Here is a 26,966-nt window from a genome sequence, read left to right as displayed (position 1 = left end):
GGCGAAAGAAGAGTAAAATCAAAATTTTGGATGTTAAGGGAAATGACTTTGGAAAATAGACGCTGTCCGCGGAGGTCTATTTTAAGCGTATGATTGTTAAAGTGATCAATGTGACGCGGTGCGCAAGATGGCTGACACTTGTTGGGTGTTCTGTGATGTGCGACTGTGCAGTTGATGCAGCTATGTGTTTTGGTTATTTAACAAGTTTTTGTTGTTGGTGGTTGACACCAATGTTTAATAGTGCTATAAAGGAGTGTTTTTTTATAATTGGCTGCTAAGTTTAGTGTTTGATTTGTGCTGGAAGTGTAATGTTGTTACTCGCCATTTTTGCTAGTTACTGAAACATCAAGTTTAATTTTCGTGTGATCTAAGAATATGTTTGTATATAGGTGTTGACGAATTGACACTAAAATGGATAACACCACCTCTGGCTCGGCTGAAAGGTAAGCTCTATCTCGGTTTACAAATTTGTTTGTCATTCGCAGGTATCGTAAATGCTCGATGTATTATGCGTCGATGTTCATGTGTTTACGGTCCAGCTGAACACAGAACACCTGTGGCTTCGTTGTTGTTTGGGATTTTGAGTGCTTTGAATTGATAACCTTGTCTTCATTGCGATTTTTCTTGCGTGTATCTTTCAACGTTCATTTAGTTTTGCGTACGTTGATTCAGGGCCGTACAATTTCGTCTTCTTAATGCAGGCTATACGTTTGCAGTACCTTCTTTCTTGTCTAAACGTTTGATAATGAAAGTTGACTCATTATTTGTATTGTGTTGGTGGCATGCTGCGTCATATATATTATGCAGTAGGGAAATGGTTGCTGCTTTTCCCTCGTTGTTACTGATATAAGTAAATAAGTTTACGCAGGATTTCTTAAGTCCATGATTAGCATAATTAGGAGAGTTTTAAATCATTTCTCATCGACTCTGGCATCTAACTTTCGTAGTAACTTGGCAGTATGGATTTTTATATTCGTTCAAGGACTTGAAACTCCGTATTCGTATCATGAGGTCTTTGATTCTTAACTTTAAGAATTATATGAATGCTATTAGTTACGAGTTCTACTGCGTTGTAAAACTTTGAAATTCCTAGTGCTCTGTGATAATCCCCTATTTGTGTTACAAGGCTCGAGCGATGCCTCATGCTTAGCCTCTACCTCAGTGGGACGAAGGTTAGCCAAACATCGTATTTTTTTCGTGGAATTTGGATGTTCAGATAACGGTAAGCTATGTAGGGAAGTGACCACATTGAAATTCTCGACGGGAAAAGCTGTAAACGGTTATTAAGAGAATCCAGGTCATGTTCACATTTTTTGCATGTCATTATCTTTCCTTATTACTCCCGAGTTCATTTGTGTAGATGTTCTCGTGTTTTCTTATCGCTACTCAAGAAGTTTTAGATCCATAAGATTCCTGCGTACTTATGTGTATCATTAATTTGGAGGGGAGTATGTGTGAAAAAAATGAAAGTTATAGTTCGGAATGAACTTTGAGCTGGTAGCTTCGTGTTTCACTCGTTCATTCCGTTTTCTGGGCATTTTTTACGTTTTAGGATGTCGATGTACTATAAGATGTTTGATCCGATGCCTGATGAAGTCTTTCTAATAGTACATTTTTAAAACCTAGTATTTAGTATTGTAAGATATGTCTCCAGTGTAACTAAATGTTTTAGGCATTGTTAACGACCTTATCGAAACAATCGAGGATTGTTGATTGGTAGTGATGGACGATTCATTGGGAGAGAGTTGTAGTAAACAGTTCTGAAGCAGACTTCTCACAGATTCTTAACAGCGTTATTATACCTACACAACACACAGCTTGCCCCGCACTTCGCGCTTCGTGGGTGTGTCTCCAAGCGACCAAAATAATGATGCTGTGGTTGCTGAAAGGGCTCGGTAATTGTTGATGCTGTGGTATGAAGTGCCCGTGTACTTACCTCTCATCCGATAGACATCAATGCGCCAAGTGGCTGCTATGAATGTAGTCTATTTTTCACGCATGTTCCATTGTTCTATGAACTATCGTTAGTTTCGTGTGGGTGAATGGATTTAACTTCATCTGTCCTGACCTACCCCTATGAAAAAATTGTATAAACCTGTTTCAAAATTTTATACAATTTATACAATTGCCATGGCAATGTATAAGATTGTATAAAATTTTGAAACAGGTTTATACAATTTTTTTCATAGGGGTAAGCAGGCTTACAGTTTGGCTGAGGTGCTTTTTCACAACGTCATTTTTATAAATTTATCTAAGGTACAGCTATTTTATAATATGTGTGTTATTCATTAGGGACATGCTCAAGAATGTGTGCAGAATATTAATAAACAATGATATTAGTCACTGCTTACGTTTCTCTGATATGTTCTCTAACACGTGCACTGAATTCTCAGTAAATGACATTTTCTGACGTTTACGCATACTCCATATGGGTAATGTTAGCTCCCACCATGTATCGCTTCATGAACAATTCGTTTAAAACTACAGGGCCGATTAATGGGTTCAGGAAGCCATAAATACTTTCTGAAGATCGGTTATTATGCATGGTTTCAACCGTAATTGGGCACAAACATTTCAGGAATGAAGTTTTGTTTTGTTTATGTATAAAATTCACATTCTGATCTCATTGTAAGTATGCACTTAATACCAGTGGAATTATTAGAAATAGGAGAAACGGAGATGTTTGCAAAATGATTTCGGTATATGCACACTTCGTAAATGCAATGTAAGTCCCGAGCTACTAACTCATCAGGGGGTGCTTGTGTAAGCGAACAATTAATTTTGGAGAGCATTGGCGGGTTTTTATTCCATTATTACGTCACGTCAATGTAATCGTGCTGGAAAATACGTAAGTGATCAATCACAATCATTGCCCTCATTATGGAGAAAATGAATTTCACAATTTTTATCTGTTCAGTTTAATTACAGGGGATTAATCATTCGTTTTATGAATTTAGCATTAATTTGAAAGCAATATGTTCATTGTAAGTTCGGCATCGTATACATTCCATCAAATTGTTCCATTACTTATCATTAAATAAAGGAGTATTAGGTCACGGAGATATGGAATGACAGAAAGTTTAAAAAAATGAAAAGGAAAACATTCAATCAGTCCTCTTTGCAAATGAATGTGATGCGGCTAATTTTCATAATTGTTTTTCGTTCTTCCGCTATTTTGCTATCCCTGATTGTCCTGAGAATAACTATCATATACATGGCTACATATTTTTTTCCCGTGTGGTGGAAAAAGGGTGTGAATTTTCTTTCACGTGTGATATCCTTGGTATTGACATAGGTGTATACAGACGAGGGGAATGAGAGACAGATGCTAGGAGTATCATCTAGCCGCGCTGGAGCAATTTCAAATAATTTTCGATGCAGATAACAATATTTATAGCGATCTGTACATATGATTGAGGATGTTAGTTCATCCAAGATATATATAGTGAGACATCGTTTTACATTCGAAGTTCGTTTTTACGAGAGAAACAGACTAATGAGAATGACTTGCATGCACTGCAACCGGCGGTAGAAAATGAGGAAATGTGTTTATTTATTAGACAAACTAATAAATGTATTTTCTCGGATGACCCAGGAATGAAGTGCACGTTTTTGAATGGGAACATGTTTGAGAGACGTACTTATGCTGTGACCAATATTATCATTTATCGATATATCATTTGCTTCGCATACATTCTTGACCACGCACCATACACTCATCATTAAAGAGCTGTACAATGGATAAAGGAAAACTGTGCAGAACATGACTTTGTGAAAAACAACCTCTGCCAAACTGAAAGGCTGCTTCTGTCGGGGCAGATGAAGTTAACTTTAAGGAAATTAACTAAAGGAACACCGTTTCAGTGATCCGTATATTAGAGTTTTCAAAGGTTTGTATTTTTTTCCAGGAGAAGGTTTAAAGTTCCACCCTGATTTCATGAATTTTGGCGCTCGGTGGCCCCTCCCCCACTGGCCAATCATTGGTTTTGGTGCAGCACAGTTCTCTTATTTGCCTTTTAAGTAAAGCACATCAAGTTGAGATAAAGAGCTGAATTGTTTACAAATGTAAGGCTTACATAAGGTATACATGTTTTTTTCTTCTAATTTTCTCAATCAATTTTCTTTAAGGGTTCAAAATTTATCTGTAAATCAAATATTTATTTTATTGATCTCCCATTTACTTTGAAATCAAGATAATCATATTTTCTTGACAACCAGTGATTATAGTAATAAATTTTGATTTTAACCATGGCATTAGTAATACGATGGTAAGTGCATTACGTAACTCATTATGATAAGTATATATACTCATTGATTTAATTTATTTTGAGCCTCGTTTTTTATCACGTTTTGCTGCTGAAAAATCTCAAATAAAATTTTTTTCTGAGTTCAACAATTGCCGATTTCTATGGCAACTACTTAAAATAATAGCTCTTATTAATTGGGTTTATAATTAGTAAGTGGCGAGTGTCATAAAGTGTAATGCAGTTTCCATTCGGCCTGTGTTGATTACTGAAAAATATCCATTTTCTCTTTTGATAAGTGTTTTCTACTTAGGTGCTATCTTACTAAAGTGGACTATGGAAAGGCAGAACGACGCCATCCAGGTTTTGCTGGGAATTTATAATGATAATAATTATTCAAATGCATTAAATATATTCTAAATTAAACTATGGGGGGTTAAAAATTAGAATGTCTTTCATATTGTCCCATTGCTGTGTATGTAATAAGTACGAAATAAATTGCAGCTAAGTCGTCGCTTTCCACTGGGTGGTTGGCATTGATGTTCTTTGAATTTAGTAGTAGCCAAAGTAAGTAGACGAAAGAAATACATTTCCTCTTGTTGAAATAAAAGGCACTTTCCACTTTTTCACTATAATGTTATTATTGTGAACTAGTGCAACTGCCTTTCATTACAATAATAGTATAATAAGTAATAGCAAATGAAATAAGTAAGAGTAAATGTGTTCAACTAATTCAGACGCTACATAGTGGAAGTGCGACATATTTAAATGAAAGGCATTTGCTCTATTCCACAATAATAACACTGTTGTTAAAAAAAGTGCGACTAGCTTTCATTTAAATATGTCGAACTTGCACTATACATCGTCTGAATCAGTTGAGCACATTTCCACTTATTTATTTGACTATCTTCTACCGGTAACAGCGTTTGCGCGTCATTATTATGAACCGACTTCGATTTCTTTATTGGTGGTTGTCTTTTTTTTTGGGTAATAGTAATATCTCGCTCGAAATAACTTGATCTTAAAGAACGAACTGCATCCGAAGACGTGTGCACAAGATTCATTTACGCTTGCTGCGTAAACACGTTCACGATCAAAATTGAACAAATGCTTATCTAAGATATAGCACCTATTCTGATTTCGTGCATCTATCCAAGAATTTGTCCAGCCACGTACATGCACTGGTAAATGTAGGGTATAAAAAAGGGTTAAGTGAAAGAAGAAAGTTAAGAAAGGGTTAAGCTTATGTGAAAGACAGAAAAAATTCATAACTACCTCATAATACTTTTATTTAATCGATTTCTTTTTCATGGCCTAGTTAGAAATACTTTTATTTGTACTACGTCACCCAGGAAATTCATTACTTATTCGCATGTGTTATTGCAGAATGAAATACAGCAACGATAAATTAATGAGGGCCCGTTTTCACTGTAAAATATTTTATAAAAGATAATGTTATAAAATATTTGAAGAGTGAGTCTTTTATAAAAGAATTTGGACTTGGACTACCCTACGTACAAGATCTATGTCGAAGAAGGTAATTTTTCACTGTCAAAAATAATTAAATTTCATTTTTGAAGAAGGATATTAAAATGTATGACGAAGAATTCTTAAATTGTACAACTACTCGGAGTGCTGTTATCTTCTTATCACCATGTAAAAAAAGACGACGTCTTCGAAATCGTCGTGTTTGGATTATGCCCTGGATTGCTAGACGTAATGATAAAGAAATTCATCAAAACCTAATTAATGATCTGCGGAGTGAAAACCAGGAAAGCTACATTAATAATCTGAGAATGGAAGATAATACTTTTCATGATGTCGTTGCAAAAGTAACAACCTTCATAAAAAAACAAGACTCTCATTTTAGAACTTCTGTTAGTGTTGAAGATTGTTTGATGTTCACCGCGAAATTTTTAGCGACCACATAGAGATACAAAAGTGCAAAACAGCACTCATATACCTCATCTACTTCTTTTAAGGAAGGAAATGCCAACCCATCAAATTTTATACAAGAAATATATTATAAACGATGACCTCTTTCTCTGTGATCTTTTTCCTCTCTGTGATGATCTTTGTCCAAGAAATTGTGTAAAAGATATTTTATGAAATGTTTTACTATGCCATACGGGCGTAAGACATTGAATATGCTCAATTTATACGGCAAGTTACAAATCAATTATTACCCATCGTTGTCCATCGTTGCGTCAGCTATCAGCTGATACTTTTAAGGTATCCCCACAGCATCCTATGGTAATGGGTCGTGCTGAGTTTCGTGTTTAATAGCGCCTCCGTGCAGGGGCGCAGCCAGGAATTAAGGCTGGGGGGGGGGTGTGTGTTTAGATGCAACTAATACCGGGGTGTGTGGTGGTATGGAATACCCACCAGGATAAGCGGTAGGTGCGAGATTAATAAATTGCGGAATTTTAAGAGAAACGGTTCAAAATGGTGAGTTTTATGGCTTTCTGAGGGATATTTTATTAATCCTTACACTATTCCATTGGTAATATCAATCGTATTAAGTAAAATGGATTAAATTTAAATATATCTCTGAGCTCTGGGGGGGAGGGGTTTAACCCCCAAACCCCCCCCCTCGCTGCGCCACTAACTCCGTGTAATCCTTCTTTCGGCGGTCTTTCTATATGGCATAATAAGATATTTGTCTGTCTTGCACTGAACGATTCCATTCTCAGCTTTGACTACTTTGGCTGTCAATTTTAGCAAGACAATAAACTTGAACATGCATATTTTAACCTGTAATGATATAAGTAAAAATGTTCCGTGGTTGTTATGTATTTACTTCAATAATTTAAAAGCAAGTAAGTACAGTGCTGGATGTTTGGCTTCCGAATGCAATCCCGAGCTTGTTCAATAGCGAAATCCCTGGAATTAACACTGGAATCAGGTTTCCAGGGTTAAAATTCGTGACTAAATGTTTCTCCTTCCTGTATACCAAAAAATGGCAAAAAAATTATTTTAACGAGGTGCGTCTATTAGCACCATGATGAAGGACGAAATTTAATGATAGCGTCTTATAGTACGAAGTATATACTCGCCAGCATTTTGATGACCGCTACCGCCTAAATAAGTGTCAAAAGCACGGAATTTAACTTCGTATGCTGTCGCGCACACGGGGGCAAGTTTACATTAAGGATGAAAATTTTAATTTGGCTTAGCCGGTACTCGAACCCGGATCTTGCGGTTGGATCCAGGCTCCAGCCTGAAGTCAAAGAGTGGACGCATTCAAAATGTGGTGCCCCCGAAGAGTGATGAAGATGAAATGGACCTATCGAGTAAGTGATGAGGAAGTACTAAGAAGAGATGGGGAGAAGAGAATTCTTTTAAAAACCTTAAGGAGAAGACGTAGTTAAAATTTAGTTGGCCACATTATGAGGCATGATGACCTGATGAAAACAATCGTAGAAGGGAAGAAGGGCAAGGGACGGCCCCAAATGAGTTGTATACGACAGTTTAAAAGGGAAGAAATACGTCACAAGGCAAGCGGAATGGAGAGCCAATCTCAGGACATATGACGTTGATTCTTTATTCCATATTTTCATTGAATTTACTAAAACTATTCGGCTTTAAAACGCGGCATTCATCCGCAAAAGCTGTAATTCGTCCATGTGATTCACTGACGTATTATCTGTGCAGACTTAGTAAACCTACTTTGACCGGTGTAATACTTTTGATGAATGTATCGATGTCTGCGCCTATGATTTTTTTGTTTACAGCTCTCCAGAAATGATCTTGTAATTGGCAAAGGGTATTGTATCGCTGATAAGCCGAACCGAAGGTGCCTGGTATTTCCCATTTACTTAAAGATGATTTTTACATTATACATGATCTGGTGAATGTTCGTTTGTGTACCCTCAACATTGGTTGGGTACATTAACGTTTGATCGCGAACCGAAATTGTCCGTCCATATTTTAGTTTCAATATTTATTTTTTATGTCGATTGAAAAGCGGAATTTTATTATGAATCATAATTTTCATATTTATAGCTAATTTTATGAAACATTGAACCATAGCAATGACAAATACTAGAAGGGCATAGTAGACCCGAAAACAAATGACTGACTCATGGAAAGGTAACTTGGTGAGGCGTTGAATATTTCGTGAAGTCTTCTCGGGATTTCCACGTGTTTAGAACGTCGTAAATATCTCCCACGCTTTGCTGATTGGGACAGCCAAATAGCTTTGTTAATGTTAAGTGTTTTTTTGGATTTCCGAGGCTCCCCTGATCTGCCTCGGATAGTATAACCTCTCTTTCGCCACCTTCTTCGCTCAATCGAAATCAATTTTGTGGCCTGCCTCACTCCAAGCATGCTCTGCAATGGCCGACAAGTGCATTTGTTTCTGATTTGTGGCTCCTACATCCTCCTTCATCCTTGTCGCCATTCCACGGCATATTTCACCGACATATGATCTTCCGCAGGAGCATGGCACTCAATACGCGCCTTCGCACAGTTCCTGCGGGATTCGATCTTTTGGTTCAAGTACAATGTTTTGGATCTTGGTAACGCTATTGAACCTTATAATCACATCATGTTTCCTTCGGATCCTTGGAATACTGTCTGATAATACTGCGATGAATGGAATTGTAAGTCATGATGCAGGCTTAATCGATTCCCCCTCTGTGGCCCGGCGTTCTGCAGATGGTCGTGAGTGCATCCTCCTCACCTTAGCGACCCTTTTGAAGACCAATTTCTGGTCGAAGCTATTCTTGAACAGTGCTGCGATCAGATTCTTTTAATCTGAATATAGTGATTCGTCGTCGGAGATGGTGAAGACTTGGTGGAGTGGGGAGGTTACAACCGAGGCGGCAGCCCCAAGGCAGATTAGGGAAGCCTTGGGAATCCACAACAAACCTAATATTAGCAGAGGCGATTGTTATCCAATCAGAATCGTGTGGAAGAGACCACTGATCAATCGGCGCTCAGGGGAAGGACGTTCAGCGCTATATAAGGCGGCAAAAAATCAAGACTTTTCGCCATCGACCTGAAGACGAAAGCAGGATGGCTTTTGATGCTGTAGTCAATCAAAAACGACAACGAGGCTGGAGAACCCGGATTTTAGAAAGAAGTAATGAGGGCTCAAGGGGAGCCCTGCGAGGATACCACGCCGGGGCCGGGACCCAGCAGTCGTGCTGATACGCCCGATCACCCGGGGAGGGGCTTGGAAAGGAAGGAAAAAGGAAAGAGGCGCCGCCGCGATAGAAGCCCGACGACACCTCTGGGGTAGGGAAAGAGTTGGGACGGGGAAAAACACCTTAAAGCTATGTAAGCGAAAAGGGCCCACACACAAGCGAAACCAGTCAAAGCCATTACTGTGCCAGCGATTTTAGAGGATTATTCTATGAGGAAGAACAATCCAACGATCAAGTCGCTAGATCCCGGAATTTGGCAGTCATCCTGAGCAACGCCGCGGAAACCTACGCACGAATCAGGGTAAATGGATAACCTTGAGTGAATAAAGGAATATCCAATATCTTTCCGGCCGATCAGGAATAACCTGATAGTTGTGACTGTTTATAGTTACATATCAACAATTGTTTATTCACTCAAAACTTTTCATTCACCCTTAAGACGATGGACGAGTTGAAACGTTGGTGATTTACAAGGAATTCAACCGGTGGAAATACGGAAAAAAGGAATATATATTTCGCCGGGAAAGAACTTCATCATAGTGAAAATTTCCTTGAGGCATTAAAATCATGTTACCATATGTCTGTAAGCAGTGAGCATTGTTGTCCCGTTAAAAATTTTTTGAACCTTTCACTGAACATACGTTTGCTTTTTGGATGGAACCGCTTGCTGTTACGTAATGCGCGAATAGGTTCCTTTCTTCATGTGAATTGCAGTGAAAGGACATTCTATTTATCTTATCTCCGTGCAAGGTGTCTAAAAGCGATAATTTCCCTTCGATAAGGATCGCATTAGCGCAGCCGTTATCTCTCGACCACTTCGCGTTATTTGGGTATTTATCGACACTCATTTATTTTCAACCTTGATGAGAATCACGTTCTCGGAAGAGTTGCCGTATTACTTCTCTTTGAGACATTTATTTTTTTTGCGTATTGCATGCGGTGGCATGACATAAAACCAATGGGATTCTCACAAGTAAGGATATAGAAGAGGTCGAAACGTCTTTCCTGAAGTTGCAAGCGCCAGAGATACAGTTCACTGGCTCACCAAAAATATTTTACTGTGCAATGAGAGAGGGTTTGAAGATTACCGATGTACTCTTTTTTCCATTTTAAATCGGTCGCTTTCTCGAGGCATTCACGGCGAAAAAATCGTCGATATTACCCCTTTTGTTGCTTATGTAGATGATGTCACAAACTCATTCGGAGCTCGTCACTTCTTCTTTGGTGGTCATTGGCCTTGTGCATGGGCTTCCATTGGTTCATTGTCGTTGGCACTCCTTCAAATTCCTTCCTTCAATGATAGGCTTCCCCTGAAAGACTACAAGGACGTCACCAACTCCTGAAAATTGGTAATGTGGGCAAATTTCGTCGGCAACTTATAAAGGTTAGTGTATGTTTCCGCTGGTGACCAAATCTCGAGATAATCTAAAAACTGGAGACTAGTCTCGTCCTACGATAGGTCTGCGAGACTCGATTCTCGGAGATTTATCTCAACTATTTTTCCACTGAAGGAAAATTACACGGCTTAAAGTCCTGTTTGCACGACACATTAACTCGTAAGAGTTAATATCTGTTTGCGATAACGATTTTTGTGTACATGAACGGAACACGTTCGAATGCATGAATCAAATTAGAACAGGATCTATTTTCTGTTCATGCATTCGCACTAGTTGGGTGGTTACAGGGTGCATTTTCCTGTTCATTCAAGCGATCACACATTTAGACATTACCTCGCACGGGTTAATTTACCGTGAAAACAGGGCTTATTACTATTCAGAGAACTGAGACCGGTCAAAGAAGAACGATTTTTTTTTATTCTGAGACTTTGTCTCCAATGACATTTGGGAAGAATGCTCATCCACTGTTGCAACAATTGTAATCTCTGAGACCTATTGCACGTTGTCTCCGAGAGTGGTCTCACACTACAATGGGTCTGTGTGAGACTCGACCACGTGAGAGTCTCGGCGGCCGAGACGAGACTTTCTCAGAACGGGACTTGCGGCGCGGCGGGAGAATTCCCCGGGTTTGACGGGACTCGAGAAGTCTCGCCCCTTCGAGACTTCTTAGGACTCGTCGAATCTCGGGTCCTTGCCCGAGGCGAAAAAATTTCTATGTTAAAAAAATTAATTTCTATTTTAGTCCTCCATTGAGGGTACTGAAAATGATTTAACAAACGGATTATTTAAAGAAAGGTAAACCAAAGTAGTTATAATAAATGATCTAACTGACAGTATGAGCAAACTTTAAAATTATCCAATTAATCAAAAGTAAAAGGTATGTCATGAATGTATTAGTGTAGTTACCATCAATAAACATTAAGAAAATGTGTGTCAAAATTAATTATTTTCTGTTAAATTACCAGTGAATGTTTCTTTTTTTATTATATTACAGTAGAAAACATTGTCGTAATCCTTAATTTTGTTTATGCATCAAAATAAGACTGATTTTGAAGCATAAACAAAACCCTTTTCATTTGATCCATTCATAAATGAACCGAAACGTAGGAAAAATTTGCGTTTCAATTTTAAGACGAACAATTCAAGATTCAAATTTAATATGAAATATTGAGCTAGGGAAAGGAAAAATATCAAAATACCTTTATAATCTCTTGTTGGGTGTTCTATTAACATCATACACCCTTTGAAAAATCAACAAAAAAATTAAAAAAGAATAACTCAATAAATTAAATATTTTTACCGTGTGAATATATCCGTATATATAGTAACGGATGTATGGTAAACTATTATAGACTAATGGTGAAATTCATTTGGAATTCCCGCCTTCCCAAGGGAGTCTTGACGTTAGTCGACAAGTCTCGAAGGGGCGAGACTGCTCGAGTCCCGTCCAGATTCCCGACCGAGTTGCGAGGCTATAGTCTGTATACCGTCGGTTGGCGCTCGGGCCCGCCGGCTACCTGAGTCGGCCCCATAGTTTTTATGGTCGGTCCTCTCTTCCCTCAGGCGCTCGCGGGCCTACTCAGGTAGCTGGCGCACGGGCGAGACTTTAATGTCTCGTCTCGACTGCCGAGACGAGACTCTCGCACACCCGTTCCCACTTGAGACTCGAATCTTGAGGCTAAGTCTCAAGACTTAAAGTTTTCAGTGGATACGTAGCTTTTGGAGAGAATGGATACATAGGGCAGACTTTGATTTCGCCGTATGTATTATAGGAGTTGTGTACTATGGCAGGATAATGTGCGAAGAAGGAAGTTGAGGATCAAATGGATCGACCGAGTAAGTAATGATGGAAGTTCTTGGAAGAGAAGCCTCATGAAGACCTTGACAAGAAGACAACAACCTTATAGGCCATATCTTGAGACATGATGGCCTAATGAAGACGATTGTCGAGGGACATGTAGTTGAAAAAAACGGAAAAAGAAGACCTCGAATGAAATATTTGTAGCAGGTAAAGAAGGACGTGGAAAAGAAAAAAATACTTAGGTGTGAAGAGATTATCCGCTATGAGAATGTAGTGGAGAGCTGCGCCAAACCTTAGGATTGTTGACAAGTGGAATTGAGTATTATCTTTTCCTTCCATCCGCCTAATCCATAAAAGTAAATACAATTTAAGGACCGAGTGGACGACCCCATTTTCTCTTGACACGAAACTATGCGGAGAAAACCCGGGAATCACGATGACACGGTAAACCATCTTTCATCTTAGGTCTTCATTGGATACGGCAAGTCGGAACCGTATTGTAGGAGCAGATGTGATACCTGGAAGTTACATTAACTTCTAAACTATCGTGAGGGACAATATTTTATAAATATTTGCATAAGAGCCTTGAAGAAGCTAGTATTTGTCGAACGTGTTGTGGGAATATTTTCGAATAAAAAGGTAAAAGAGAGGTGTTATTTCGCAGTCGTGCGGCCACACCTGCGACGAGTATGTGGGATCTGGCGCAGAAAGGCTTTATTAGTGAACTGGAATTAAGGAAATACAAAGGAAAGCTGAACGATTCGTCAAACAGAAAGGGCGTACTGAAAGCGTTACACAGACATTTAACTATTTAGGCTGGGAGCCGCTAGAGACTCGGAGGCTGCGAGATTGCTTGAGCAATTGAGAATACATATCTTTCATATCGACCGTTATTACGTTATATTAGACCCTAAGTATATTTCCAAAAACGATAAAATAAGAGAGGTATTTTGCCGTAGGGATTGGGATAGGATTATTCTTATTTCCTCCGAGCAATAAAGGGCTCAAAAATAGATGCTAGGTGGGACTAAGTGAGCGCTCTACAATATTTTGCCTTATTTGTTAGTGCCTACTGTCCTAACACCCCCGCCACTTCCCAATTGAGGCGGATTGTGAGGTTGTATGTAGATGTAGAAATATTGCTCCAAGGAGCGCCTCTTAATCCGTCTTCAAAAGTCCTTAGGGTGGCGATGAGTCCAGTGCAATCCATTTACATTTGCAATTTGCTTTCGCGAGGAATAGAATAGGGTAGTTTTCTTCGTCAAAAAAAACGAAAGGCATTGATTGCAATTCGTTACCCACCATTAGTGTATGCGTAGTATACAAATTATTTGGTCTTAGAAATCCCAGTTTAGACGAATGCAATGGTCAATTTTAACTGCATTTGAAAAAAGGCCAGATTGGCGCCCATGCGATACCACTCCACGTGACGTCACAGGGACCTAGTTTCTATACGAGTAGATATCAGTTACACATCGTTTGAGGTTACCAATACATGCATGAGGCACAGAGCTCAGGGAAACATCTCTTAATAATCACCCAAGGTTCTTAGACTGTAAGGTTGCCTCATTCGTAACTGCGCATGCGCCAGCAGAAGTCCCGTTACGTCACCGTAGACCCTGCATCCCAGCTGATCCTAGCCATTTCATTGTTTGCTCGCTAGAAATTGAGAGAGAATAAGTTCCTGAGACCTTGCGCCGCCTTGTGTTTAACGCAAATCTGAACACATTTCCTGCAATTTCACTGGAAATCGTCTTTGTAATCCATCACTCATAAGACGAACTTTTTGTGGGTGAAGAGCGCCTTTAATCGTCGGATATGCCAGGCTCCCGTTGTACTGTGGCAACGTGCTCCAACAGCTTGTCGAAAACGAAGAAAGCTGGACGAAATGTCTCATATCACTGGCGGATGCTTAAATTGAAAAATCTTTTAATTGTATATATTAACTAATCGAATCATTGACCGTGTCTCGCCTCCCACACATGTGAAAAAAGTGGTGAAAGTGAATCGGTCAGACAAACTAAGTGGATATGCTAAAGATTTCGTAATCAAGAACTTAGATGCCCCCATTGCATTGGGAAATGAGGAATTCTTCCCTTTTAATGCTAATTGAACTTAATATTTTGCGCACTCATTCATGCAGGGACTATTTTGCAAATTCATCGTTTAATTCGTATGCTATGAGTAACATCGTGTACCAATGGTTAGATATCAGGTAAACAAATTTCTAGTACTAAGTTTGTAAATTTGAGTTCTTTCGCATGCCTTTGAGAGCTATTGAGAAATTTTCGAGGTCACGGTTGCGCAAAATTGTTTATTAACGTAGGGACAGAAAAGTTTTAGCGTGTATAAAAATATTTATCAGGAATCAAGTGATAAATCGTAGTGCACATAAAAGAAATTTACGTTAATTGTAATCATAATATTTTCTCTCGAACTGGTAAATTGGTTAAGAATAGCCTTTATGAACTTATAAATGTCGACTTGAGTCAAACCGTTTAATATTTTTATGTACTCTTTCGCGTTTATATTTACCTGCAAACTGTAATGAAGTAGACTCTACCCTCTAATTCGACAAATTACCAATGTTCTGTGCTGTGTCTCCAACTTAGACAAAGAAATTATTATTAAATGTTACGCCAAGCAGAGGGTCTTCACAAGAATAAAATGTTTGAAAAAAATGCAACAAGGAAGAGCAACTTTGGTAGTGCCACTAAAAAGATTTAAAAAATTTTCAGTCAAAAAAAAATTGTTAAATCCTTTGACATAAATTCTTGAGTCTTATTATTTATACCCTCTTCAAAATGAACCTTGACGGTGGAGCTAAATTTCTACAACAGCACTTATGATCGACCAAATAGCTGATATGCATTAGTCTAAGTTTTTGTTTCAGCAATTGTCACTGAAAATTATCGAATTTGTTTCCTGCAGTGCTTTTTGGTGCCATGAAACATTTTTCTTTTAGGTTTTTTGACCAAAGACTATAGTGGAAACTTTCTGTTGGATTAAAGATAGAGAAGAGTCCTCTGATTTGAAGGCTATTCTCCACTCAAGCGGGCAACTATAGTGCTCTTTTGATAACGGCAATTGTTGGTGGTTCATTTTTCCATTTCTAGAAATTATTTTACCGGGGAATTCTTATTTCTCTCAGCATATTATTGAAGTTAGTTCCGTTTCATCGGTATTATTTTTTGCTTAACGTATGATCACTGAATTCCTATTACGAATGAGTTGAAAATGGTAATAACGGTAAATTTACAACACTTTTCACTCTATATGCTTATTTTTTTCTTCCCATTGAAGTGGATTTCAATGTCCTCTTGCATAATTCTCTTTACCTTATATATTTGCAAAGCCCGGCGAGGAATGAAACGAGCATAATTTCAATTTTAAAAGTGGCAGAACTGTAATTTTTTGAAGCAAATAATTTGTTTTTTGCGTATTTTCCTCCCAGCCATATTAATCTAAGTTTAAATTATATTGCGGAAGTGGCAAGGAAAACAGTGTTTTGAGAGTTACAGGAAGGAAGTGTGGACACGGAATTAACTCGAACACCTTCCCATTTCATCACTTAATCAGGAAATTATAGCGTCTGAATACACGAATTTATCCTTTTTTACATCTTATCATCATTATTTTCATAAATCGGCCTTCAATTTAAAATTTGGCTTATAGTGTTCGATAGAGGGTAATTTCAAGAACGCGCTGCGGTAAGCAGTTACGCCCGCGGAAAGACTAGAATTTGAAATGGCGCTGGAAGTTGGGTCTACAGTGACGTCAAGCCAATGGGAGCCCGAGTCGCGAATGAGGCAACCTTTACTCTAAGAACCTTGATAATCACCTATTGAAATTACCCTAGGTAGGAAAGTTTCATTCGTTTGATAAGGTATCAAAAATCCTTATTTAAGCCAAGCGCTACCTGCTAGCACCCTGCATCTGAGCGGCGCACGTAATCTCGCCCCAATGTCGCCTCACACGACGTCACACGGGCTTTTCCCAGCATTCATAAGTAGCCGTCCCGCTTGAAAGTTTTCACTTTTCATTTAATCGCGAAAAATATATATCGTCATTTAAAAATCTAATAGCGTGAAATAAGTACCCGAGCAGTGATAATGTATTTCGATATAGGCAATAAAAAAATATCGGGAAACCACCCTATTGAAAAGTTATAGATTTAATAGATATATATATATATATTAAATATATATGTATGTATATATAAATACACATACACACACACATTCATTTTCTTGTATTCAAACGTTTCGCATATTTCTTGAGTTTTTTGAGCGGTGAAAAATCGTCTGTCCTAACGCTTTCGCAGGTACGTTGATGACGTCACGAACTCATACCGTGCTTACCACCGCTTCTTAAGTACTCCTCAGCCTTTTCCATTATGCGTTGCTGTTGGCGCTACAGTGGGCGATCACTTCATTCTGTGCAAGTTTCTTCCTGATCAAGTGAATGAGCCAAAATTCTAATATATGTATTATCTGATGATGATACGTTGCAACTCCATTACACTCGTGTTACTTTGGTGTCCATCTTGGGGCCGAAGTAAAATTAACATTGTAAAATCCATTGAAAATATCGATTGTAGATCGCCAGTTTTGCTGATTAAAAATTAAATTTAGTAAAAAAGCGATGAGATGTGGGTGTTGTACCCTCATACAATTTATTCATATTGATCCTTGAAAATGAATTTCATTAAATTCCGAAAAGTTGGCGAGGAATGATTTTTTTATATCACTCAAACTGACGAGAAACGCTGGATATTTTTTATGAATCTATAAATCAAGAGGTCGACAAGGATGATACTGAATTTGCAAAATCTTAATGTGCTCTCTAAAAAAAATTTCGCAGGTAAGTTGATGACGTCACGAACACATGCTGAGTATGAGACAAACAATAGTACGATGATTTCTCGGGTTTCCAACCGGATGTTGATCTGGGTGTATGATCCCAATATTTCAACGGCTGAGTCCGCCATTGTTTTCTGGGGTACATAGAATCGTAGAAGTCGGTGACAGACCAAGCCGTTGAAACGTATGGATCATGTACCCAAATCAGCACCCGGTGTATTACCCGGGAAATTTTTTTGCGAACCATGCGCCGTTACAACTCAGTCTACCAAAAATAGCAATTCACTTAATTAATTTGGTAGATGTAAAGGAAAAATGAGTTGCGATTAAAAAGTAATATTCACTAATCACTACTATTTTACGTTACTTCACACCACTGTTTTGCGTTTGCTATCTACAGAATTACACCCAGAATAAGAAAGGCATGAGGACAAAACGTTTAAGGGGATCAGGTTGATGTGGTGGCTAGAGTGTTGGCTTCCCTCCACCTGGGCTCGGGTTCAAATCCCGGCAATAGCAGAGAATTTTCAGAGACTGCCTCTTCCCTGTTTGAATGTTGTGTCGAGGACATTTCAAGTGCAACACTCCGTCCGTCGGATGGGACGTTAGGCCGTGGTCCCCTTGGCGCCTTTCGTTAAGAGCAGGCCGACGCCGGGTTTCTCTCCACCCTTCCTAACATATCCTTACGTTATGTCGGTAATATCCTCAGCTGTTGGTCGCTTCCTCCAGATTCCGGCGAAACTTTTTTGGCGTTTATTAATTTTCATTGTACTTCTGCGGTTATGGGTGGATTTTTTTCCCTAGAAGGCTTTTCATTTGTCATAATTTGGGATCATTGGTTGTCATGGCTTTCCATGAGGCATGTGATACTTAAGTACATTTATTTTGTTCCGGACCACTTTTTTATATTCAAATTGAACTCTTGCAGTTTAGGCCATTTGTAAAAAAAATATTTGCGAACGTTTCGTAAATTTATTTTACATTTTCAAGGCGTATTGTATGAAATGATAAAACGACACAGTAATAACACGTTCAGCTCCTATATCCATTTACCGAGTCAGCGTGGTTGTTAATAATTAGACTGTGGAAGTGCCTTGCGTTCGCCTATACTGTCTGCGCCGGTCGTAAAAAAATTCGTTTTGTATCGCAACAGTTAATTCCAGGCTCGGGATAGATATTTGGTTGGTTGCGGACAGCCTATGGCATTATTAGTGATGAGATGGCTTAATGATACCGTAGAAATCGTAAACTCATACTGACTATAGTCTGAGGTTCCAGGCGAGATGGAGTGGAAACGGAGCATAACTAAGAAGCAGGAGCGAATTTATTTATTATACGACCGGTTTCGCTTACATCATCATCAGAACAGGTCACCTGATGACGCTTTGAGCGAAACCGTTCTTATAATAAATATAAAATGCTCCTGCTTCTTTGTTATGTTCTCATTCTGACTGTCCGCTTCTCCTTCAATTTCATATTAATGCATTAGCCCTGAGAAAGAGCATTTACTTGTTCCAAAAATTTGAGTATTTTATACATAGGCCTACACCTCTAGAAATTGTCTGCTATACAGTGATCAGGAAGACGTCGCCATTTAGTAATCAAGTTCTTTTGATGATGTAAAATAACAATCTTATATGACAATGTACGAACTACTTCCAACGGGGTAAACATCTAGCGGTCATCGCCGAGTGAAAAAAATGAGCATCGAATTTAGTTTAACTCCCAGTGTGCCGAAGTCAGTACTGCGGCGATGATCGAAAAGTCTCCTCCGTTGGAGGTAGTTGGATATTGCCGTACGAGATCGTTGTCTTTCGCTCCAAGTTAGCTCCAAATCAAGTTAACTTGATTATTGGATGTTTAGAAAACACTCATAGTTGTCCTCCAGCTGGTACATATCTTCAGTGTTGATACTTTGCATTAGAGAAACTATATTTAAATGGAGGCGTACGTTACTTCAGAAACAAATGTGTACTGTATATATTCATGTCAACCCATTTAAGTATATCAATTTCTATCCTGTTCCGTCCATTTCTCGCTTTTTCCATCTATATTTGTCCATTTATTAAGCATTTGTCATCAAGTGTACGCTATTTCTCAGAGTTTCATAGCTCTCGTTTTAATTTAAACGCAATCTCCGTCTTGTTTCTTCCCACATGTTGAAAGTTTTCTTCGCCTAATTTTACCCGTAAAATAGTCGGAAAGGGATGCAGTCAAGCTTAGAAGATGGTTATCGTTGGCTAAGTTCTTACAACACGTATCTCAAAAATAGCAACTTTTCAGGAGAGCGAAAAGGCGATTAATTTTTTCAATTTTATATAATTTTAATTGAAATTAAAACAAAAAAAAATTAAAACTGAAAAAGAAGCATACATTTGCAAACAAAGAGTTGTTTTTTTCTTGAATTTTATTTTTTATTTGGAGTATTGGCAGTGTTAACTCAGACAAATTTTGAGATACGTGTTGTAAGAACATAGCCATCGTTATATGATCATACCACTGCTCCGAATTCCATGCGAAAAAGTGACATCTTCAGTTGATTTAAAAAAATGTGATATCTTTAGGTTTAGATCTTTTATAAAATACATCTCTACCGACATTTCGCGAATTTATTTACCCTAATTAAGGTTTATTATATAAAGAGATGAGAAGTTCAATTGGTACATAATTTTCAAATTATCATCCTATTACATGATCGCCGACTTTTTCAACTAAGAGACTTAGAAACAGTCCCAGTAATCGCTACATGTCTCTTTAGTAGTATTTCCATCTATGCCTCCATTTTTTCATTTCCAGTAAGAAACTAGAAAGTGGTCGTTTAACAAAATAATTTTACAACGTAAAAAATGTCCAATGGCATTTTTATATGAATTTTATAATTTTTTTGTCCGTTTCAGTGTTACAGTATTATATTTGTATTTTTATATTTATATCGATTTTGTTGAACAGATTAGATGATAATAGATTTTGCTCTAATGCCATTTTCTTTGTGATTCGTGCGGAAAAGCGAGTATAGTACGAAAACGAATGATTTGTATTTCCAAGTCAGCATTCTGTGGAAAAGCCGCGATCAGTAAATTATTTGAAAAATATAAATAAATAAAATTTGTAATCGCATTCGGCATTCTGCATGTGGTATCGTTTTGAGCGAGCGTTTAGCGGAAGTAAGCATTCTTTTAATCTCTCCTCGAATGAGTAATCCTCCCATAATGGATACATTTTATCATCGTTTGTTTGTCTCATCCGCGCTTTTCCGCTGCCGCGCAGCACAATCGCGTCTCGACCTTGGGCACCCCACGTAATGCGGAATGTTTTCCGTGAGGGCGTTATGTCAACAGCCAAGGATTCCTGTGTGTCGGCATTTTGAAGTGGACCGCAATTGATATTTTCCCATTTTAATTTTCCATTGAAATTTATGGCTGTTTTTTTCGTAAAAGCCGGTTATAGAACCACATAGTATCAGTACCATTTAAGAATGTTGGTGTTTATAGGAATAAAACTCGCTTTTACTCGTTGGGGAGATGTCCCCCCAACGAGTAAAAGGTGCTTTTATTGGTCGCTCTGCCAGTTCTTAAGATTTTTGTTGAGCCCTATGACTCAACACCGTGTTTCCATCCGTTGTTGAGATAATAATTCGCGGAGTAGAGAAATTGCACGATTTCGCCAAAATTAAAAGTGCGTCGATAGGTCTGATATTGTTTTTTTTTCAAACGCACGTATCACATGGTCTTCATTTGAAAAATAACTTTAAAAAAATCGATTTTTTGACCCCCAGTTATCCCAAAAAAGTAGACCATAAAGGCAGTTGACAACACTGCGTTAGATAGAAAATTTAGTGTTAGGAGTCAGTGGTAGGAAGTGGGTTTTATAGCATGTGTACTATATATATTGTTACGGGTTCTAATCGAAATTAGTTGTTTACGCTTGAGAATAACGCAGCACTTTATTTAAAACACTTAAACGCACGATATCTTGTCAGAACTTATTTACTTCAATACCAAGAATCAATATAAATACGCTACCCGTAACCTAGCGACGCCACATCACACAGGCGCCGCTGCACCACCCCCACCCCAAAAAATTGCTCTGTCTCAAAGCAAAAGCACGTTGCTTTTACCACGGGCCAAGAGAGGCGGAGATACCAGGAATTGACCCACTGGATGAGTCAAATCATCCACTTCCAGGGCCACTAGATCTCACCAGGGTAGCATAAATCTTTGGCTCATTGGAGGCAGACTCTGGCTGTGCTTCCTCCAAACAGCTCTCTTCACCCTCACGCTCTTCTTCCTCCGGTGACGAAGTCATCTGTGGGTTGAAATACGCCGTTCGCTGCACAGTAAGATGTCCCTCAACAGACGTTATATGATCAGTCTCAACATCTCCTTCAACTGAGCGGCGAGCATTGAAAGTTTTGCCCTGGTCGCGACATGTACCATTATTCACACAATACTTCTGGGGAAACTGAGGATCAATTTCACCCCTAAATCCCTCAGATGCCAATGTGCACTGCCTCTGAGCTGCTTGTACTTACTCCACGCCATTACAGCCATGAAAAGGGGCCAAGCGATTGAAATGGACTACTCTTGGCTTTCCTCTTGGAGGTTTCTTGATCCTGTACACCACATCATTGATCCTGGTAACTACCTCATACGGCCCTTCCCACTGTTTCTGGAGCATTGGAGAGTATCCACGTATCCTTTTTGGGTTGTAGAGCCACACCAAATCTCCTGCCTGGTAGCCACCCTGGTCAGCCTTGATGTCATACCTGGTATCTGGTGATTTTTCCGGGTCTTCTTCCGCGTGTATCCATTTTGTAGGACAATATTTCGCCAACGTTCCAGTTACTCTTCCAGATACTCTTCCTGAGCTTTGTGATGTAGTCTTCTATCTCAACATCCTCCCCAGGCCTGCACCCAAACTGGAGATCACAAGGCAAACGCAGATCTCTCCCAAAAATAATGCGAGCGGGTGTCTCTTTGGTTGTCTCATTGAGGGAACTGCGGTAGGCCATAAGGAAGAAATGGAGATGCTGGTCCCAATCCCGTTGATTGTCTGAAACCATTTTTGTCAGGTATCTACCTTGGGTTCGGTTCATACGCTCAACCATGCCATCAGGCTGTGGGTGAAGTGGTGTTGTCCTGGTTTTCCTGATGCCCATCAACTCACACACTCGGGTGAATGCTTCTGACTCAAAGTTTCTTCCCTGATCAGAGTGAAGCTCTAATTGGACACCAAAGCGACTGAAGAATTGTTTCACCAGGACATCGGACACAGTAGTAGCCTCTTGATTTGGAAGGGCGTATGCTTCAGCCCATTTACTGAAATAGTCCATGGCCACAAGGATGTATTGTTCCCATCCTTTGTTAGAGGAAAAGGTCCAGCAATATCAATAGCCACACGTTCAAAAGGTGCCCCAGCATTGTAGGTCCCCATTGGTGCTCTTATCTTTTTCAGTGGACCATTTGCCGCTGAACTGTACGCTTCCTACACCATGCTCTGACGTCCTCCTTCAAAGTTGGCCAGTAGAATCTATCCCGGACTTTTTCTAGTGTCTTTTGTAGACCAAGATGTCCTCCAGAAGGACCATCGTGCAGACTCCTCAAAACCTCAGATATGCGGTTTTGTGGAACAATAAACTGCTGCCTCTTTAGGCCTCCTGTTGAATTTTCAATCACCCTTTTGAGCACACCATCATCTTCCGCAATCGAGTTCCACAGAGCCCAGTATGTCTTAACACATGGTGAGAGAGGAGTCACTTCCTGCCAAGCTGGTCTTCCTTCACGGGAACATTTCCATCTCCAGAGATACCTGAGGTTAGGATCTTCCTCCTGCTCTTCCCGAAGTTTGTCACTTTACCAAAGATCAGCAACCGCAGTAGTTCTTCTCAAGGTGACTTCCTTGTTGTCATGATGTGAGCCAAAGGATGCTACTTTTTTATTGTTTTCGGGGTCTTCTGGTCGCGGGTTGACAGCTACCCCTCCCTATCAACCCTATTTAGTTTACCTGCACCTTACCAACTGATTTCGCGGTGCACTTGTTCCTTATGTGCCCAACCTCCCCACAAGCCCAGCATCGAATTTTCTCTTCTTATATTTTAATTTTTCCAACACCATCTTCACTATCTCTTGAATACTAAGAGCTCCAATGGCGTCAGCTACCATAGCTCGTACTTGGGAATGTCCTGTCACTGGTTGCCCAGATGATTGAGAAACTCCAATAAATTCGGTCACCTTCTCTTGATTAGTGGAATTTCCAGCCCTACTCAAGTCTCCTTAGTCGATATTTTATAATTTTTAAATCATCTTTGATTTTACTCTTCTTCAATCATCACATCTGCAAGTACTTTAATTTTATTGTCCAAAGTGTCTTGCAATGAATTTATATTCCCTTGGAGAGCTGAAATATTTTCGTGAACTATCTCCTGCCGATTTTTCAAGGAAGTGAGCAGTTGGTTGATACGTCTGCTGTCTCGAACAGAACATAATAAGTTAAATATAAAAAAATATTTTTATTTCCAAAAGTTACCTATTTTCATGGAATGGCCCACCTGCTGTCTCGAACAGAAAACTTGAAGGGTCCTTCCCTTCCTCCAATAAGGCTTCTCGAAGTCGGTCCTGTAACGAAGACTTCTTGCCAAGACGAAGTATCCAAATCCCGTTCCTCGAACTCACGTTTTAGGTCGGCCACTTTTAATTCATTGAGTGTAATTTTCTCAGCCATTTCAATTTAATCTATAAAAGAATCCCGCTTCCGACACCAATTGTTACGGGATCTAATCGAAATTAGCTGTTTAAACTTGAGAATAACGCAGCACTTTATTTAAAACACTTTAACGCACGATATCTTGTCCGAACTGATTTACCTCAATACAAAGAATCAATATAAATAAGCTGCCCGTAACCCAGCGACGCCACATCACACACAGGCGCCGCCCGCTACAATTGTACTCATTAGCGTAGAACCATACTTTGTTAACGGCAAGTATGGTGTGAAATATTAGGTTCGCGCAGTGCCGTAGTCCTTTGTTGAAAGTTTCGCGCTCTTTTCATTCGTGTTTTGTTAATTCTTACCGTAGATCATGTAAGAAGACATCTCGTGATGAAAATTAGCAAGGATTTAATTTGGAATTGGTAAATATCCTACGGGAAAGATGTCGATACGGCCAATAAACTACTCAACGCAATTTCAGTGCATACTTTATAAAATTGATGGTTTGAGGCGTAACTCTGTGAAATCGATTCATTATGAAAAATGTAAAAGAAGAAACGCGACAGGAATCCATGGCCAAGTGGCGTAGAAGCCTTTACTTAAAAGGACATCGGGCCGAAGATTTACAAAAAAGGTGCCTGAGGATAAGATTAAAGTTGCGTGGTATAAATTGATGTAATGGACCTCTGTAGAGTTCACCTGATGATGACGTCTTCCGTTGAAACCATGGTCGTGTAAATGTATGAATGAATATTTCATGTGAAAGAACAAAGTTTCTTCTTTTTCATTTTTCAATGCACGCGGCATTTTGTTGTTAGTTCTACGGAAGAATGGTAGATGGTGTCCCGTCCTTGCTATTTTTTTCAATTAGCACCCGAAATCCGTGGAGCTTAGGTGCTAGTTAAGGGCTGAATTTAAAACTATTGATAGTTTAAAAAAATGTATAACTGGCACTTATTTCATGCGAACCAATTTTTGCCAGCATTCCTCACCAGTTGAAAACATTACGCCTGAGAAATTGTTGTGGTGAAATGATCTAAGAAATGGGTACAGGAAAGCTTTTCAGAAGGGTCTAATCTGTTTCCTCAAATATCAAGACGACATTATAAGTTGGTAAACTTGCAGAAAGCATCGAAAATTGTCCGGACGTGCGGGATCTATTGGTCATCTTAATTCAATAGTTTGAAATATTATGCATAAGTTTGTATCATCAAGTGTCCCATCTATCGCTAGTGTCTCTCGACACTTCTTAGCTATGATGAGGGAGGAATTTTGAAGTGAGCAATCCGTTATGTTGCCGGGGAACGGCACTACTCAAAGTCTCGGAGCAATTGTTTTTCTGTCTCGCGTGGTTCCTTACTGTTGAAAGACTCGTGAGGTATCCCTTTCCACAGTGAAAATTTATGCCTTAGCCAGTGGAATTAACAGGAACTCTTCATGACGTCACCAACTCATGAAAAGTGGGAGATTTCTTTCTATTTTTTTAAACTGACTAGAGAATGGCTGAATTAGGAACGATCTTTTATTTATCGTCGAAATGGAGTCGGACCTTCACACTGACTTCCAATCTCAATTTAATCTGATGAGTTGGTAGGTGGATGGATAAGATAATCATCACTTAAAAAAAAGTCTTCTCCATTCAGTCATTCACTCATAGCTGAAAAATGATAAAAATACAAAAGTCACCTCCGTGTTTTTCTTGAGTTAATGATGTCATGAATGTTATGGTTCATTAAATCGTTAGGAGAGATCGAGTCTTTGACGGAAAGAATCGCTCATATTCATGAAAACGAGCCACGTGAGACGGATGAGCGAGGCCGAGAAGGAGTGGAAAAGCAGTGATCCGCTCGGCAAGAGTCAGTGAAGTCACGAACTTTTCAGCGAAAAGTATAAACATGTCGACATTTCGCCGCTAATAACTGGAGAATCAGGCGACGGATCGAAAAAAGTAAAAATATGTGTCTCGTTATTTTTCAACCTATCGCGAACGGCAGTAGTAAAAAAATGGTGAATGGGCCCATTGCACTCAGATATAGACAACGTCAAATACGTATACTGTATATTAATAGTAACTTATGATTTACTCTGTGAAACATTCCATTAAATTGAAAAAAAGTTATATGTATATTATAAAGTTTACGTAGTATTCGCGTAGTTTTTGTGGCACATGATATTTGGAGGAGACGACCGGTATATGAAGTCATTAGGGCTGGGAAGGAAGGGTGGAGAGAAACCCGGCGTCGGCGTTAACCTGATCTTAGCGAAAGCGCTAAGGGGACAACGGCTTGACATCCCATCCAACGGACGGAGAGCTGTGCCTGACGAGCCATCCAAACAGAACTCAAGTAGGGATCGAGCAGTCTCTGAAGAATCTCCGCCACTGCCGGGATTTGAACATGAGGCCACTGGGAGAGAAGCCGTCATTCTAGCCACAACACCAACCCGTAGTTTGTAGTCCCGCAGTTCCCATGTAGACATCAATCTCCTGCGTGCTTTATGGTTTGATTGTTTCACTACAATATCATTATTCACTTTTTATTATTGATAACTTTGTAGATTTGGCAATTGTTGGTGCGGGGAAATCACATTTTTCTTTCGGCAGTGCTCCCTTGCTCGTTGCCGTGTGTGCTGTCTAGTGTTGTGCACCGGTTGGCTAGTTCCATTTCCGCTTCCTTGTCCGGCACGGACATTTCGGTGGTGGCCGTGGCAACGGTTTCCTGGGTGACCCCTCCCCCCTACCCTCTTCTCTTCTTTCTGAACGGTTGAGTTGTTGCTACCACGCCACCGTCGCTGCTCATTGAGTG

At 39.3% G+C, this 26,966-nt stretch overlaps 1 protein-coding gene across 9 annotated transcripts in view; it reads left to right on the top strand.

The window, feature by feature from the left end:
• The window catches only part of LOC124167378 (rho guanine nucleotide exchange factor 11), a 558,219-nt gene continuing 531,253 nt past the window's right edge, over window positions 1-26,966 (top strand). For 2 of the 9 annotated variants that reach the window (XR_006866674.1, XM_046545405.1), the window contains exon 1: window positions 1-443. Coding sequence is in view for 8 of the 9 variants with exons in the window: in XM_046545405.1 (XP_046401361.1) it covers window positions 412-443 (32 nt within the window). In the remaining variant the exon portion in view is untranslated. The remainder of the gene's footprint in view (window positions 444-26,966) is intronic. The other 7 variants (XM_046545401.1, XM_046545404.1, XM_046545399.1 and 4 more) reach the window with 5 other exon arrangements.

Source organism: Ischnura elegans, chromosome 10, assembly GCF_921293095.1.
Source record: "Ischnura elegans chromosome 10, ioIscEleg1.1, whole genome shotgun sequence".
Lineage (NCBI taxonomy): Eukaryota > Metazoa > Arthropoda > Insecta > Odonata > Coenagrionidae > Ischnura > Ischnura elegans.
The sequence above is the reverse complement of the archived record's forward strand: the minus strand, read 5'-3'. Positions and strand labels throughout refer to the sequence as shown.